Source organism: Lipotes vexillifer, unplaced genomic scaffold (assembly GCF_000442215.2).
Source record: "Lipotes vexillifer unplaced genomic scaffold, Lipotes_vexillifer_v1.1 scaffold1593, whole genome shotgun sequence".
Taxonomy (NCBI): domain Eukaryota; kingdom Metazoa; phylum Chordata; class Mammalia; order Artiodactyla; family Lipotidae; genus Lipotes; species Lipotes vexillifer.
In genome coordinates, this window is record NW_006781966.1 from 453,433 (window position 1) to 469,505 (window position 16,073).

The window sequence follows — 16,073 nt, forward strand, 5'->3', positions numbered from 1 at the left end:
CCATTGACTTTTGAATAGGGCAGTCAAGGGCTAAAGTGGGAAACCCATTCCTCAGTTTTCCCAGCCAGTCTGACTGACCTGTGCTTTAATGTGTCACTAACAATGCCTGAGTGAGTTATATTCAAGAAGGGACTAGTCAGTGCCAAGTTCTCATTTTCTTGAGTGGAGAGCAAAGAAAGCATACTGGCAAGCACAAAGATGAGTGAGAAGAAATAAGCTGCAATAATGAAATTCCTGTCCTCTGCAATGCTCAAGTGTTACCCTCAATAGAAAGCCAGGGCTGGAAAGGACTTGAGAAGTCATCAATTTGATTCAAGTCTGTAACTTGATGGATAAAGAAACTGAGACAGGTAAATGGACCTATCCAAGATGATTCAATGAGTTACGGGCAGAACTTCCTCCAGTAGCCAGTCTTTTGGTACCTCCCCGCTGTTGTTGGAACAGTCTGCTTTACATCTTTCCAGAAGTGGGTGAGATTGTTGTCCTTGAACACTTTGGGCAAGATAACCAGAGTCTGTTTACAAGGCCATATGAAAAGGACATCTAGTTTATTCAGGAGAGAGAATAAAATCCCAGCCTATTTTAGATGTGCTTAAAGGGAACAAAGGAAGGAATCTTGCTCTTGTCCATGCCTAGCTGTTGAGGGAGGGGACCTTCTGAGAGGATGGGGGCAGGTACCAACTGAGAAAACCTTACAGAAAGGCAAAACTCCTTCATACCCCTCCTTGTCCCCTTGTGAAGCTTCTCAAAATGCAGGCCTGGCTCAGCTACTTTCACGGCAACTGGAACATATGCTATTCTGAACAACACTTTTCTTTTTTTTTTTTTTTTTTTTTTTTTTTTCCTTGCGTTATGCGGGCCTCTCACTGTTGTGGCCTCTCCCATTTGCGGAGCACAGGCTCCGGACGCGCAGGCTCAGTGGCCATGGCTCACGGGCCCAGCCGCTCCGCGGCATGTGGGATCTTCCCGAAACGGGGCACGAACCCGCGTCTCCTGCATCGGCAGGCGGACTCTCAAGCACTGCGCCACCAGGGAAGCCCTGAACAACACTTTTTTAACCTTTCCCTCTTCTATTTCTTGCCATTAAAATTCTAGTATTTCTGGCAGCCACCCAGGCTAATTAAACAACTATTTTGGGGGTGGTATTGCTCAGCTAGAGGGCAAGAATATGAAGGGGAAGGCAAGTGGTACAGCTCTGGAAAACTCGTGAGGGCTTTATTTCTGTGTTGGCAAGGCCTGGCATTGGGAATCCTCCTTACATGACCCAAAATACCCATTCTCAGACATACCAACCACTGAGGAATGCCTCCTAGACAGGCAGGGAGCCCGACCTGTGGGGGTGGCATGGGGATCCTTGGGAGAATGAGGCATCAGGAGAGGAATGGATAACGCCTAGGCTAGAAAGATTCTCTAGGGCAGTGGTTCACCAAGTGTGATCCCTGAACCAGCATCGTAGGCATTGCCTGGGAACTTGTCTGAAATGCAAATTCTCAAGCCCCATTTCAGACCTACTGAATAAGAGACTCATGGGGCCTAGCAATCTGTGTTTTAACAAGCTTTCTAGAGGATTGAGAACTACTGCTTTAGGTCATTCACAGGGTGGGCTGGTCTCCCTGGAGAGAGAAACCAGCTGGGACACCTCTCTCCTTGCTATCTTGGCAGGTAGCGTTGGGGATGGGCAAAAGCAAAGCTATACAATAAGCTCAACTAGAGATTCAAATCTGCTCTACCACCTACTAACTGGGTAACTGTGGGCTACTTGGTAATATCACAGGTTATCTTCAGTAAAAATGGGGATGTTAATGCTTACCTTGGAGAGCCATAGAGACTAAGATCACAAAAGAAAGTCTCTTACCCAATGCCTGGCATATGTTTGCAACAAGTGTAAGTTTCTCCTCCTCCCTCCTTCCCTTTCTTTCTCCCTGTTTTACTTTCTTCCTCCCTTCTTCCTTGCCTTCTTTCCTTCCTCCTGAAAGGGCCCACTGGGCACTCCAAGTTAGCTGTAGTCACATTCGTCATTGTTTATCAGAGACCAGCCTAAGAGATCAAACTCCCAATGCCTACAGGGTACAGTGATCATATTTCCAGGTTAAAAGTCAGGGCACATGGGTAGGACAATGAGATAGAATATTTGAAATTAGAATTCCTGGGAAATATAGATAAAAAGGAATTGGATATCATTCCTTCTTTTTTTTTTTTTTTTGCGGTACACGGGCCTCTCACTGTTGTGGTCTCTCCCGTTGTGGAGCACAGGCTCCGGACGTAGAATGAGCTTGGAGCACCACACACTCCAGAAACAGGGTGATCAGTGTGGCTGGATGGTAAGAAAATGAGACCCGGGAGGTGTGGAGGGCCAATCTGGTGGAACTCTATAAGGAAGGAGTCTTAATTTCAACTGGAGTAGAAAGGATGCCAGGAGATACTCTGAGTGGGGGCAGGGCGTAACCCCAGTCCCAGGAACCACTCTTAGTGCCATGGAATAGATGTGGGTGTCGGGTATGGTGCCGGGGTCAGACGGAAGCTGAGAGATCACTTAGACTGTTGTCCAGGCAGAAGTGGGTGGTGTTTGCACCAGGACAGAGCAGTGGGAAGGGAAAGAAAGAACTGGACAGGTAATGGCTGGAAAGCATCTGAAGTCATTACCCCAACAATCAGAAATAAATATGAAACCTCAGCGGCAAGACTTCATTTTACCATTTGCTGCAGCTCTGTGGATAACAACTTTTATTTTATTTTTTTAAAGTCTTTTACTGAATTTGTTACAATATTGGGTTTTTTTTGTTTGTTTTTGTTTTTTGCAGTACGCGGGCCTCTCACTGTTGTGGTCTGTCCCGTTGTGGAGCACAGGCTCCGGACGTGCAGGCTCAGAAGCCATGACTCACGGGACTAGCCGCTCCATGGCATGTGAGATCTTCCCGGACCGGGCCACGAACCCAGGTCCCCTGCATTGGCAGGCAGACTCTCAACCACTGCACCACCAGGGAAGCCTAATATCATTCCTTCTTTAAGAATTATATCAATATCATGACTCTTCCCCCCGTTATCTTCTTATTCATGTCCAAAAGTGTCTTTGGTTTGGGGATGCAGAACACTGTATGTCCCACTCACTGTTAAGTCTGAGCAAGAACCAACCTATATTTAGTCCTGTACTCAAAATGCCCCGAGGATTGGGAATTATTTTAGAAATCACATTAGCACTGTCCCAAGGCCAAGAGCTATTTGGGTACCTTGCTGGAGTAACCCAGTACTACCTTCTGGTTTTATGTTGGGCTTGCAAGATGAAGAAGTTGGGATAGTTGGGAAATTAGGAATTTGGGGGGGGGGAATAAACCAGTTATAAACAAGAAATAAAGAACTTAAGTCTTGATATAGCCACTCCCAAATGGACTTTTCTTGGCTTTCTTCCTCTTACAGGCATCTCTGTACGATTTGATAATTTGATCAGCTCCTGCTACTCAAAACTCTTGTCCTTGATTTTTATGAGATTGCACCCCTTGGTATCCTAACTATGTTCTGACAGCTCCATTTTGGTTTGTTTCTCTGGCTCCTCTTCTCTTCCTTGCCTCCCATTATTGTTTTCCTACGTTTCTGGCCTTCTTTCTTAGCACTTTCTTCCAGGGAAAACTTCCTTGGTTTCTACAATTTCTTCTGGGCCATTGACTCCCAAACCTGTATAACTATCTCCTCTGATCTCTCTTGAACTTCAAATCTACCTGCATGTCCTGCTGGCCCCCAACATTCAGCATATCAAAGAGAAAACTTGTCATCTCTTCTCCCCTTCCAAAACCAACATTTCCTCATAACTTACCCTCATGCCTTAATGATCACACTTAGGATTGAACTCCCTCTACCAAATCAACTTTGGCCTCCTCCTTTTCCTCAAAGGATATCTAAATACCTTCAAACAGGTCTCCAGTCCACCTTTCTAGCTGCCATTCAATCCCACTCTTCCCAGCCCTTTCCAAACTCCGCTACCTATTTACCATCAAATTTCCCATAGCCTTCACCTTTGACACTTTACTCTGCCTCACATGCCTTTCTTGTTCCCTATTCTGTAACAATCCTACCCATTCTTTTTTTTTTAACATCTTTATTGGGGTATAATTGCTTTACAATGGTATGTTAGTTTCTGCTTTATAGCAAAGTGAATCAGTTATACATCTACATATGTTCCCATATCTCTTCTTTAAGGCCTATTTCAGTGCCCCATAAAACTGTTTTAGAGTCCAATAGCCACACATGATCCTTCCTCTGAAGTCTTGTACTAGGCCAGAGTATACCAGGCACTGTATGAGGCATTATACATCCAGAACTCAGTTCACCTTCTCTACAATTCTGCCTGTGAGGCAGGTATTAATATCCCCATTTTGCATATGAAGAAACTGAAACCAAGGGTTGTATAGCTTGAAAGTCTCGTCCATGGCTTTTGTGATATTGTACTACTTACATGCTGACAGTTCCATTTTGGTTTATTTATGTGGCTCCTCTTGTACTCCTCACCTCCCATTGTCACTGTTACTTTCTAAAGTAGCAAAGCCCAGAATTGAAGCTAGGTTTGCTTGCCCTTAACCACCTTTGCCTACTGCTTGAAGGGCGTTCACTGTTGGTACCCAAAGGGCCCTTGATCTTCAGGTAAGGACTGTGGCTGAATCACAGTAAGCAGATCCCTGCACACAGTGGGAACACACTCAATGAGTGTTGGGTGGAAAATGGATGAGCAAAGTCATATTTATGAAAAATTGTAGCAAGTTAAAAGTCAATCCTGTATACAAAGGGGAGACTTAAAACCAATTTCCAGCAGCCCAAACTTAAAACATCTCAGAAGATAGGGAAGAACATTCCCTTATTCCTGCTTGCGTTTGTGACTAGAGAACACAGGAGCCCTATGCAGCTACCAGCCCCTTCTGGATTGCCCTTCTCTCATTATCTGCACACACATTTGTCAACTCTTGGTTCAGTGTCTTACAGCTTGTGAATCAGGTGGGGGTGTAGAATTATCCTCACTTAACAGATGAAGAAAGTGAGACTCAGAGGCAGCATAGTTTATAAGAGCAGAGGCTCTATAAGAGCCAGACTGTGCCTGCATTTGAATTATGACTTAAGTACTTATTGGCTGTTTGAATTTGGGCAAATTATTTAATCTCTAGGAGCTTCAGTTTTCTCATCTGTAGGATAGGGATAATAATAGTGTTTCCTCAAAGGGTTGCTGTGAGGATTAAATGAGTTGATGTGTGTAAAGTGCTTAGAATAGTGCCTTACATATATTTAGTGCTGTATATTAGCTAATATTATCATCTTTATCATCCCTTCTTTAGCAAGGTCTTAAATCCAAGTGTTCTTTTTCCACCTTCTCTATCTATGGTGTTATGTTGGGGAAAAAGTGGTTCACTAGGCTGGCCATCTGGTGACCTTAGGCAAGTCACTCCTGCTATGTTATACCTGATCTATAAAATGAGGGATTAAGGATGATGATCTTTGAAGTGCTGCCTAGTTCTGTCATTGATTCCAAGTAGGCAGTGACAACAGACTTGCCAATTGGTTTGTGGCCACTGGGTCCTATCCAGGGATTGGCCTTGTCCAGGGCATAGCTGGACTTTGTGACCTGAGTGCCCAGGCAGGTCAACTGGACTAAATGGGGACAAGAATGAGCCAAGTGCTGCTGGGAGAATCCAAGCATGGAGTCCCTCAAAAGAAGACTGCACTGTAGAAAAAGTACAGGCAGTGGAATCAGCCAGAACTGGGACTAGGGTAATTCAAACAGCATCACAGATAGAGTCCTGAGCAGAGCATTGGTAAGTGATGCCAAGATCACTCTTTGACCCTTGATAAAAAGTCAATGATATATCTTTAGACTATAAGCCCTCATGGTGCTCTGAGTTGGGCCTGTATGTGCTTATCGAGCTCTAGCAGCACCCTGTTGGTACCCATATTTGGAAGGAGAGGGGAGACTTCTCTGTAAATACTTATTTTATTGAGGTCAGTGACCAGCAATTCTTCTTCTCCACTGAGGCCAGAACAAGAAGATATTGACTTTTAGTGTAATTGGAAGAAAGCAAGTTCAACATATAAATGAATCTCCTCTTAGTCAGGGGCACCAATAACTGAAGGTGGCTGTCCACGTCTCTTTCGTTGGGGTTGAAGAATGGAGCCATCTGGTTTATGATATTATGAATGGAGTTCTGTGAGTTCATTTTAGCTTATTAGTAAACATTGGTAGTATGGAATGATAGGTATTAGTGCATATACAGTCAGAAGACTGAGCTCCATAATTTATTACATGTGTGATTGGCCAAAGGACCAGGTCACCACTCTAAGCCTCAGTTTCCTTATCTTTAAAATATGGGTAATAGATCCAGCTCATTCAGTAAGGATCAAGTGATACAGTAGATGTGAAAACACTTTGTGAACAGTAAAGCATGAGGTACTTTAAAGATGTTATTACAAAAGGTCCTATTTGAAATCTCTTTTACATCCAAGCCGAGGACCTCCCTCTATGCCTTCTATAGACGGCACAATGGCTAGACCCCTGAGCAATGAAGGATGCCTCATGCAGGAGCTAACCAACAGAATGCCCTAACTAAGTCAAAAGATCAGTGTGTGTGTTTTCTGTGTGTGATGTGTTATGCATTAATATCATGACCATAGAGTTATTCTCTGGCTGGTATGTTGGAAGGCAGACCTGTGTGAGAGGATGCATGTTCCATATTCTGTCTCTGTTATCTTTAAATTGTTTTGACTTCAGTCTTGTGGAGCCATAATTGCCTTGGGGTTCTTCCTCAAAGTAGGCTGATGGAAAAGATGACTTCTAGAGGACATGTTCAGCAATTCAGTTCTGGGGAGGGAATGTTTGAATCCTTTGCCTGACAGGACATATGTTCTCTATTCTGGAAATTGTTCCTCCAAATGCCAGAAAGATTGATGACCCATACAGGCTGGAACCAGTTAGGGGGAAAAGAAGAATACATAGCACAGTGGTCAGGATGGTAGCCATAGAGAAACTAACTATTCCCTGACACCCATCCTCATCACTGTGTGTAGACAAGTGTCATGAACATATGTGTGTGTATGTTTATGTGGCAGTGGCATAGATGTCTGCCTGGTGCTATGTGGAGCCAAGTCCTGCTGGCCACAAATTCTAAGGACCAAGGTTAGGCTCTGTGCATAGCCCCTGTCTTGCTGAGTGAAACTGAGCTTACCCCTTAACTTGCTTATGGTTCAGTTTTGCCATCTATCAGATGCAGAAGTCAACCTAGATTCCCTGTGTACCTTACAGGGTGGTTGTTTAAATCACTGAGTGAATCTGTGACAATGTCGAGTTCCTTGGGAGCAAGGTATCACAGAACGCCAAATTCTTTCATACCTATGAACACATGACCTCTCTGGATAGCATCATGTGTGGGTGAGAACAGGAGGCTGCAGGACTGGGGTCCATTATATGTGAAGAATGCTGTGGTCTGTGACTCCTGAGGGTGGGGTAGAGTAGGATTAAATAATGTATCACCAACTCTCAATTGGACAGTTCCAAAGAAGAAGAAAGGGGGAGGAGCACAGAGAATTTATAGCAAATATGCTCGAGCCTCATTTTAGCCATTGGTTTCAGACTCTCCGCCCATTCCAGATCCAGGGCTGCCTTGAAGTACCAAGGAGAGATGGATTGGAGATTTTTCTTCTCTAGGGAAGGAGATTTTGAGTAGGGATAAAATCATGAGGCCTGTGTAGTCCATATACACATTCGGGGTCATTCTACCCACTGGCTAATGGAGAGTTGATAGTATTATTTGTCTTGTAGTCCAGTGGAGCTTGCTCTCCCAATGTCATCTCCATCACCCTACCCTTCATCACTAATATGTGAGTTTTTCCATAAGTAGTAGAGATTTGGGGAGGGGGGCAAGTAAGGTAGCTAGACGTGTGGACTGAACACATTCTTATTTTGTCTCCTAAGCTGATCACTGGAGATTCCATCGTTAGTGCTGAGGCAGTATGGGATCACGTCACCATGGCCAACCGGGAGTTGGCATTTAAGGCTGGCGACGTCATCAAAGTCTTGGATGCTTCCAACAAGGATTGGTGGTGGGGCCAGATCGACGATGAGGAGGGATGGTTTCCTGCCAGCTTTGTGAGGGTGAGTGTCAGCCTTCACTCTCCTCTCCTGTCTCCTTGGCTACTTGCCCCTGGCCTCCCCTTCACCAGCCCTTGTTCTCCTCCTTCCCCTTCTTGTGGCTCCTCACATTTTTCCCCCTGTGTTTGGTCGCCTACCCAGGGCCCGGGCCTCCTTTAATCTTTGCCCTTCTAGTTTTGAGACTTTTTTTATCTTGTTTATTTTAACAATCCCCACCTCCTGCCTCCCACCTTCTACCCACTGTGACTTTGCACAAATCACTTCCCTTTTTGCCTTGATGGTTTTGAAGATGCTTTTAACTCTATATTGCTGTGAAATTTTACCTTTCTTCTCTCTCTTTTCTGCTTTCTTTCTTTTCCTTGCCTCCTCTTTTTTTATCCTTTCTTTTTATAGATCTCTTCCCACCCTCTTTCTCCCCTCCCCACTCCTCTCTGCTTCCTTTGCCTGCTTTCTCTCATTTAGGGAAGTGTGAACACCCCTGCGTGTTGTCTTATGATTGTTTACAGCTGTGAATGTAAGAGTCTGGGCTCCCTACCCTCCCAGGGGTTGGAGTTTACTCATTGCAAATCTTACTTTTTGCAAGGTGGCTGGGAACTAAGATGTGTCCAGGGTGGGAAGCAGGCAGCTTGATAGTGCTGGCAAGGCCTTGGCCCCTTTGACATTGTACCATGAAAAACCCGGCCGTTAAAAGAAGGGGTTCTTGGGAAGGGGCTCCTTAGCAGTTTCCACTTCCTCTGGGTCACCTATTAGCAGGATGCTAATGGGGAAAGAACATTGGCCTGGTGTTCCAGCTCTTGGCCATCCTTGGAGTTATGAGCTAGAATCAGCTGTTTGGCAATTGTGAGCTCTGATTTTCCCCATATGCAAAATGGTGTTGGCAATTCTTTCATGACAGGGGATATCACAGTGAATTAAATAATGTACATTAAAACAGATTTGTGGCAATACAAGTACCAAAGCCACATCAGGATGTCTTATGACCATCCTTACCACAGCCTATCATCTTTTGTTAGTTTCTTTTGTAACATAAGACTGAAGTCCTGACCCCAAACAAAAGATCAGAGTGGCTTGGGCCCTTGAAGAATGAAGGGTCTCAGGATAAGAAGGATAGAAGTGTGACATGAAGGAAGGAGAAGGGCATTTGGAATCAGATAATCTGAGATGCAGATGCAGTTTCAGCTTTACTACCTCCTAGCTCTGTGGCTTTTGGCAAGACTTTTATCTTTCCTGAGCCTTATTTCCTCATCTGAAAAATAGGAATAGCAGACTTTTTATGAGGATTAAATGAGATCACTATGTGAGTAAAGAATCCGACACAGTGCTTGGCACATAGTGGGTACTTAGCAAATGGTAACTTGCTTTATCATCATCATTATCCTCATCATCACCACCACCACCTCCAACTTATTAACTCCAATAAGGTCTATGTATCAAGGCTGGTCATAGTGGTTGAAAGAGGCCTCCTTCCTTGGAGGGCTGCAAATGTAGGAAGCACTGTTATCCAGTTAGAGCAATTTAGGTGAGGGCACTGCTCAGAAGCAAGGAAGTAGACAAAATAGCCTCTCATCCCCTCTATCCTGAGAATTTCTTAATGAAATATCCAGTTCTTTCTCCTCTACCTATATGGAGTCTTCCATCAGAGTTTCCACGTGCTGTGTGTCCAAGCTCAGCTTTGTTGGTTGATGAACTGGTCCCAGGGGTAGTTAGAAAGAACGCAGCAGTAACCATGGGCCTTTGGAACTAACAAGAGGCCCCGTACACAGGCAGCTTGTGTGTCTTAGACTGACAGCCCCCCTTTTAAAAGAAGGATTAAACTGCACCCAGTGACAAAATCACCCAAATCTGCATGTATTTCACCTACAGTGAAATGTCATTTTTATAATAAACTGTAATTCAAGGGGTGGGACAAAATATTGAGCAAGGCAGAATGACCCCAGGAGGTGAATGACAGAATCAAGCTTCAGAATATCAATGAACTGGCGTTGATTTTCCTACATCCAAGTCCAGGAGGAGTGTTTCTCCAAGCACACAGCCCCAGCAGCCTGTTGGATGGGCTGAAGCTGACCTTTGAGAAGACCACTGGCTGGGCCAGGCATGCATAGTATAGAGTCTAGCCTAGTGGTTCTCAATCCTGGCTTCACAATGAAATAATTCACTTGGAATCTTAAAAAAAAAAAACCCAAACACTAAAACCCAGGCCCTAGGCTAGTTAAATCAGAGTCTTTGATGTTGAGAACGATTTGGCCTAGGCCAGTACAGTCCAATAGAAATATAATGTGAGGGACTTCCCTGGTGGTCCAGTGGTTAAGACTCTGTGCTACCAATTCAGGGGCCCGGGTTCGATCTCTGATCATGGAATTAGATCCCACTTGCTGCAGCTAAGATCCCTCATGCTGCAACTAAAGATCCCACATGCCACAATGTAGATCCTGCATGCCACAACTAAGATCCACACAGCCAAATAAAATAAATAAATAAATAAATATTTTTAAAAAAAGAAATATAATGTGAGCTACAAATGCAAATCTCAAATATAATTTAAAAATTTCTAGTAGCCACACTAAAAAAAGTTAAAAAGATACAGTGAAATTAATGTATTTTGCTTAACCTAATATATCTAAAATATTATGATACAATATCATATATTATCACTATAAATTTTCTAAAAATATATTTTACTAAGTCTTTGAAATCTGATGTGTTTCTATACACATCTCAGTTCACACTGGTCACATTTCAAGTGTTCATTAGCCATATATGGCTAGTTGCTACTGTATCAGATAGCACATATTGAGACTGAGGACTGTGACAGTAGACCAGGAGCATTAATGACAGAGCCTAAATCATAAGTTAGAGCTCCAATATTCTATTATACCAGCTCCAATATTCTATTATATTCTATTCTATTTTACCAGTGTTTATTCTTTGAGAAACTAAGATAGCATTCCATGTTGTCTCAGATTGTATTCAGAATGAGCATTTGATCATTGCAAACCTTTTTTTTTTTTTTTTAAGTAATGTTGAATGGTCTTCAGATCTCTAAAGGAGAGTACCATGCAACCTTAGTGGCCAGCTGTTGTGGTGTCACCAGTAAAAAGAAATGGGGTTAGACTGTTGCATGAATGATGTGAAAATTGACTCCAAGTTAGACCTTTCAATTCTCATGAATGAGCATTTATGTGTAGGTTTACATTTCTGGTAAGATTGTATGTTCGTCAAGGAACTGAATGATGGAAGTTATGTAGGCTCTTTTCTAGTAGATATTTAAAAGTAGAATTGCTATTTCCATTCTTCTACACTGATTTTGGTTGAGGGTAGAATGGTATTGTGCAAGCAGTGCTAAGTATATTAGAAAATGAGAGACCTGAGTTCTAATTTGGCTCTCTAAAACATTTGACATATGATTATTTGCTTTTAGTTTCTCCTTCACCTCTGAAGCATTCTCTAGAATCTATTCAAGCTCTGACAATGTCTAGGTAAGACATAGTGATGAGTCACACTGAACTGTTGAATCTTCATTAGTACTGATGTTATTGGTAGGTAGATAGGTGGTTTCCTGAGAGGCTGTACCTATATGTTGTATAGTTCCCTTGTTTATCCAGAATCATCCTGAGCTAAGATTCAGTAGCTCCTTGAGAATATCATCCTTAGGTTATTTGGCATATAACATGAAAGTATAATGGCAAAGAAAAGACTTTCCTCCTAACTCTATACCAACCGGACACCTTTGTGGATCACTGGACCAAATTGGTCACTGGCATAGTGGAGAATCTCCATTTCCTATTTGGAAGACTCATTGCTGTGTGAACATCCCAGCCCTAGGATGGATAATCCAGGGTGCTTAATGCTGTTCTATCCAAGCTAGCCATACCTGTTGTTAATCAGGTTTAAAACCAATGTGGAATCTGAGAAACCCAGATTCTTGCCTCAGTCTGCTGAGTATGCAGCTTGAGCAGCTTCCTGTACATCTTTGAAGCCCAGTTTTCCTCCTTGTAAAATGGGGATAATTAAGTCTTTTAAAAATCCTTTGTAACCAGAGGTATGCTGGATACCTGTAAATAGGAAGTGTGATACCACTTTGGTTACTGTACAAGAAATTGCTGGGTTTATGTATCTTCTATTCAGTCAAATATCTGCCTCTCCTGTTGTTCAGAATTTCATTCTGTATGTATATACATGTATGTGTGTGTGTTCTGAAAGTCTCTTTCTTCTGTACTGGGAATATGACTTCACAAGAGCAATACAGGAGTTGATTTACCTTCCCAGCAATTGGTCAGGTTAAGTGAATTACAGCTTGCTGAACATTAGTCCTCACATCTAACTGTTGACATCTTCAGCTGATTTCCTGGGCCAGTTTCCCCTTTGGGAGCTGAGAGCAGATTGCTGGGATATGATTGTGTCTCTAAGTAGAAAATCCCATCCCTGTGGTGGCCCTCCTTTCACATGCTGGCCCTAACTCCAAATCATTCAGGTCCCTTTCTTTTCTTTTCTTTTTTTTTGCGGTACGCGGGCCTCTCACTGTTGTGGCCTCTCCCGTTGCAGAACACAGGCTCCAGATGTGCAGGCTCAGTGGCCATGACTCATGGGCCCAGCCGCTCCGTGGCATGTGGGATCTTCCCGGACCGGGGCACGAACCCGTGTCCCCTGCATCAGCAGGTGGACTGTCAACCACTGCGCCACCAGGGAAGCCCCAGGTCCATTTCTTTTATCACCATGTAAAAATTGGCCTTTGCTCTGACTTTGGGCCATGGCCTGGGGACAGCTTACTGCCCACTTGAGGGCAGGCTCCGTACAGAATACATGACAACCTGCTATTGTCAGTGGTAGGTGAGGCCTGCGGGACAAGATATGGGTTTGTTCAGAAAATAAAGAGCCTACTCAGATGCCATCAGAATGTATTGTCCTTGTTTCTTCAAATTCTAGATTTCCCTGGTTTCTGGACTACATGGATGCAGGAGATGAAAGGATGAGCTAATTAGGTCGTTACCATCATTCCTTACAGTTGTACAGATTAGATGTAACAGAAATTAAACCTCTACTGTTCATAGAGAAGCCCAGTGCTCCAGAGTGTTACTTGGCTTTTAATTATATAGTGTCTCTTTTTGGTTGCACTTGGGGAAAGTTTTTCACCTGTATGAAACCCTAGATTCACAGTAGATTTACAGCTGGAAAGACCCATCTTGGCCAGGAGTAGCTGACTTAGATGTTTACAGGGCCAGGCAGATAACTTACATGAGTAAAGCAGTCTGGTACCAGGGTTAAGTGGGAGCCTGTATACAACTGGGAAATCTATGCCCTATAAAAAGGGAGCAAAAGTGACTTGGATGGTTCTCATTGGTGGAATAGGTTATAGGAAGTAGGGAAGTCCAGTGAACTCAGATCTTCCAGATTTTTCAAGAAAAGCCAGGAATTGGATTTTATTCATATTTTTAAAATATTGACCAGTAATTCACATTTTTAAAAGAAACACTGTGAAGAATAAACTGAACATATCAGCAGGCTAAAGTATAACCCCAGCTTGTGACCACTGCTCATCCTAATTTCTTCATTTTATAAATCCTGAGGAAACATAGGCTCGGAGAATGCAATTGACTTTCTCACTCATGTAGGGAATTAGAGACAAAGCTAGTACTTGAACCCAGGCCTCCTGAATCTTACTTAAGACAGGTGATTTAAAGTCCTTGTCTAGTAAGTACAATGTCTGGACTTCTTTAGGTATGGTTTCTGTCAGTTTACTGTTTTCCTATGAATGGGCCATAATTTCCTGTTTCTTTGTATGCCGTGTAATTTTGTGTTGAAAACTGAGCATTTTGAATATTATAGTGTGATAACTCTGGAAATAAGATTCTCCTCCTTCCCCAGAGTTTGTTGCTGTTGTTTGTTGAGGGATACAGTTGTCCATTTGTTTAGTGACTTTTCCAAATCTTTTTTTTTTTTTTTTTTTGCAAAGACTGCCTTCTTTGTCATGTGTGATAATGGAAATCTCTATTCCATTATGTCATTGGTCAGCCAGTGACCTGGCAGAGATTGCTTTTAGATACTTGGAGCCAAAACAAACAAACTACTATCCTGGTCTTTGCAACTTGGCTCAGAGCTGGGGCATTCCTTCAACACTAATCCAGGCTGCCCACAGCTCTGCCTTAGTCTTCTTCTCCTACTTTCCTGATTTCATGGAACCTGCAGATCCTCCAGAAGTGTAAGCCTACAATCTGCTCAGGCTTTTTCTGAGCATGTGTCTGGTCCAGAGCATGTGTGTTGCACTCTGACTTCCTCAGTATGCACAGTGGCCCTTCTAAGTCTTTATTCTCCCAAGAAACTTTTTCCTCAGTCTCTTCCTTCCTGTGGTATTGGATTCATTTGCTGCTTGCCCCTTCTACTATCCCTTGCCCTGGGTGGACATGGGCAGTGTATGTCTTTAAGTCTTTCAACAGAGGCAGTCACAATCTCTAAAGCAACTTTAGCCTTAGGGGGTAGGGGGTACAAGACAAAGGCCAGTCTCTGTGCCTAGCCCTCAAGGACCAAACAGATCAAAACACACAGCCACAACATTTTAAGAACAAGGTCTTTAGTCCCTTGGCATCAGCAACCTGCAGGAGGAATGTGGGCCACCTTTCTCTTAGCTGCTGGGGAATCAGGAATGGTAGACAAATTAGCAAAAATGCTTCAAAATTCTCTTACCAAATTTTAGCCATTCTTTTCTGCATCAAGAGGGATAAATTGGAAGATTGGGATTGACATATAAACACTGCTATATATAAAATAGATAACTAATAAGGACCTACTATATAGCACAGGGAACTCTACTCAATACTCTGTAATGACCTATGTGGGAAAAGAATCTAAAACAAAGTGGATGCATGTATATGTATAACTGATGAACTTTGCTGTACACCTGAAACTAACACAACATTGTAAATCAACTATACTCCAATAAAAATTTTTTATAAAAGCGTTCCTTGGTTCGTGTAAGTTTCGGATTAGATTCCAGAATTCTGAAAAAGTTTGTCAGTCTTTGCCAGCTAAAGGTTGTTTCAGTAGAGGGCCTGATTCTTTGTGCATCCTAATCTGCCACTTTTAGTGATGTTACCTCCTCTTGAATCTTAATCCTGTGCTTTCTGGGCTACAGAACAGTCAGGAAAAGGTATGCATGGGCTTCTAACAAGACTGTTAACACTTGAGGACCTACTTCCCATTTCAGGCTAATGGCAACTGTGTTTTGATTTCTTGAGATGGGTTCAGATATGCCAGCCCTTGTTTTATCCACTCAAGCTTCAGGTGGACAAAGACCTCTAGCCTTAACCATCTATGCAGAAAGTCTTATTTGTGATGCTAGAGTTGACTCATTACAGGATCTGTGAATTGAGGATGACATTAGCAGGGAGGACATTTCTCCCTGGATTACAGAAATTTCTCTCCTTCATACTGGAGTTTCAAATGGTATTATTAGCACTCATTTGCATTCACATGATCCATCTTAATGGCTTCTCACTATGTACACACTTTGGATGACAATATCTGGTACATCCTTTGTCTAATTGGTGGGGATTTTTTTTTTTTTTTTTTAATATGGAGTCACCCAGCTCAGAGATAACCTTAAATATGGCTGGTGCCTGACCCAGGTGATTTCCTCCATATTCAAGTAGATCATCCTGTAGGTCTCTCTCAGAATCCCCAAATTGAAAACAACCATGAGGGTCATACAGTCTATCCCCCAGCCTCCAGGCAGGATTATAATTAAATTATCCTGGACTTTGGCGAACCTGGCGGGCATCTGTCAGCAAAGCCTAAACTACTTCCTTGATTAAGGCTGTTAGCCCTTATGTTGTAGTCTAAGCCAATTTCTTTAAACATGTTGCTTTTTGCACTAGGCAGATGATATTTAAGAGCTGGCACCAGTAGAAGTCACTCTGAATTGTTCCCTTCATGATGGAGCTTTCCTTCCAAGGCCTTGCTA

At 42.9% G+C, this 16,073-nt stretch overlaps 1 protein-coding gene across 2 annotated transcripts in view; it reads left to right on the top strand.

Annotated features, from left to right (window-relative positions):
• The window catches only part of ARHGEF9 (Cdc42 guanine nucleotide exchange factor 9), a 348,163-nt gene that overhangs the window by 177,084 nt on the left and 155,006 nt on the right, over positions 1-16,073 (top strand). For both annotated transcript variants that reach the window (XM_007454889.1, XM_007454890.1), the window contains exon 3: positions 7,943-8,122. In XM_007454889.1, coding sequence (XP_007454951.1) covers positions 7,943-8,122 — 180 coding nt within the window. The remainder of the gene's footprint in view (positions 1-7,942; positions 8,123-16,073) is intronic.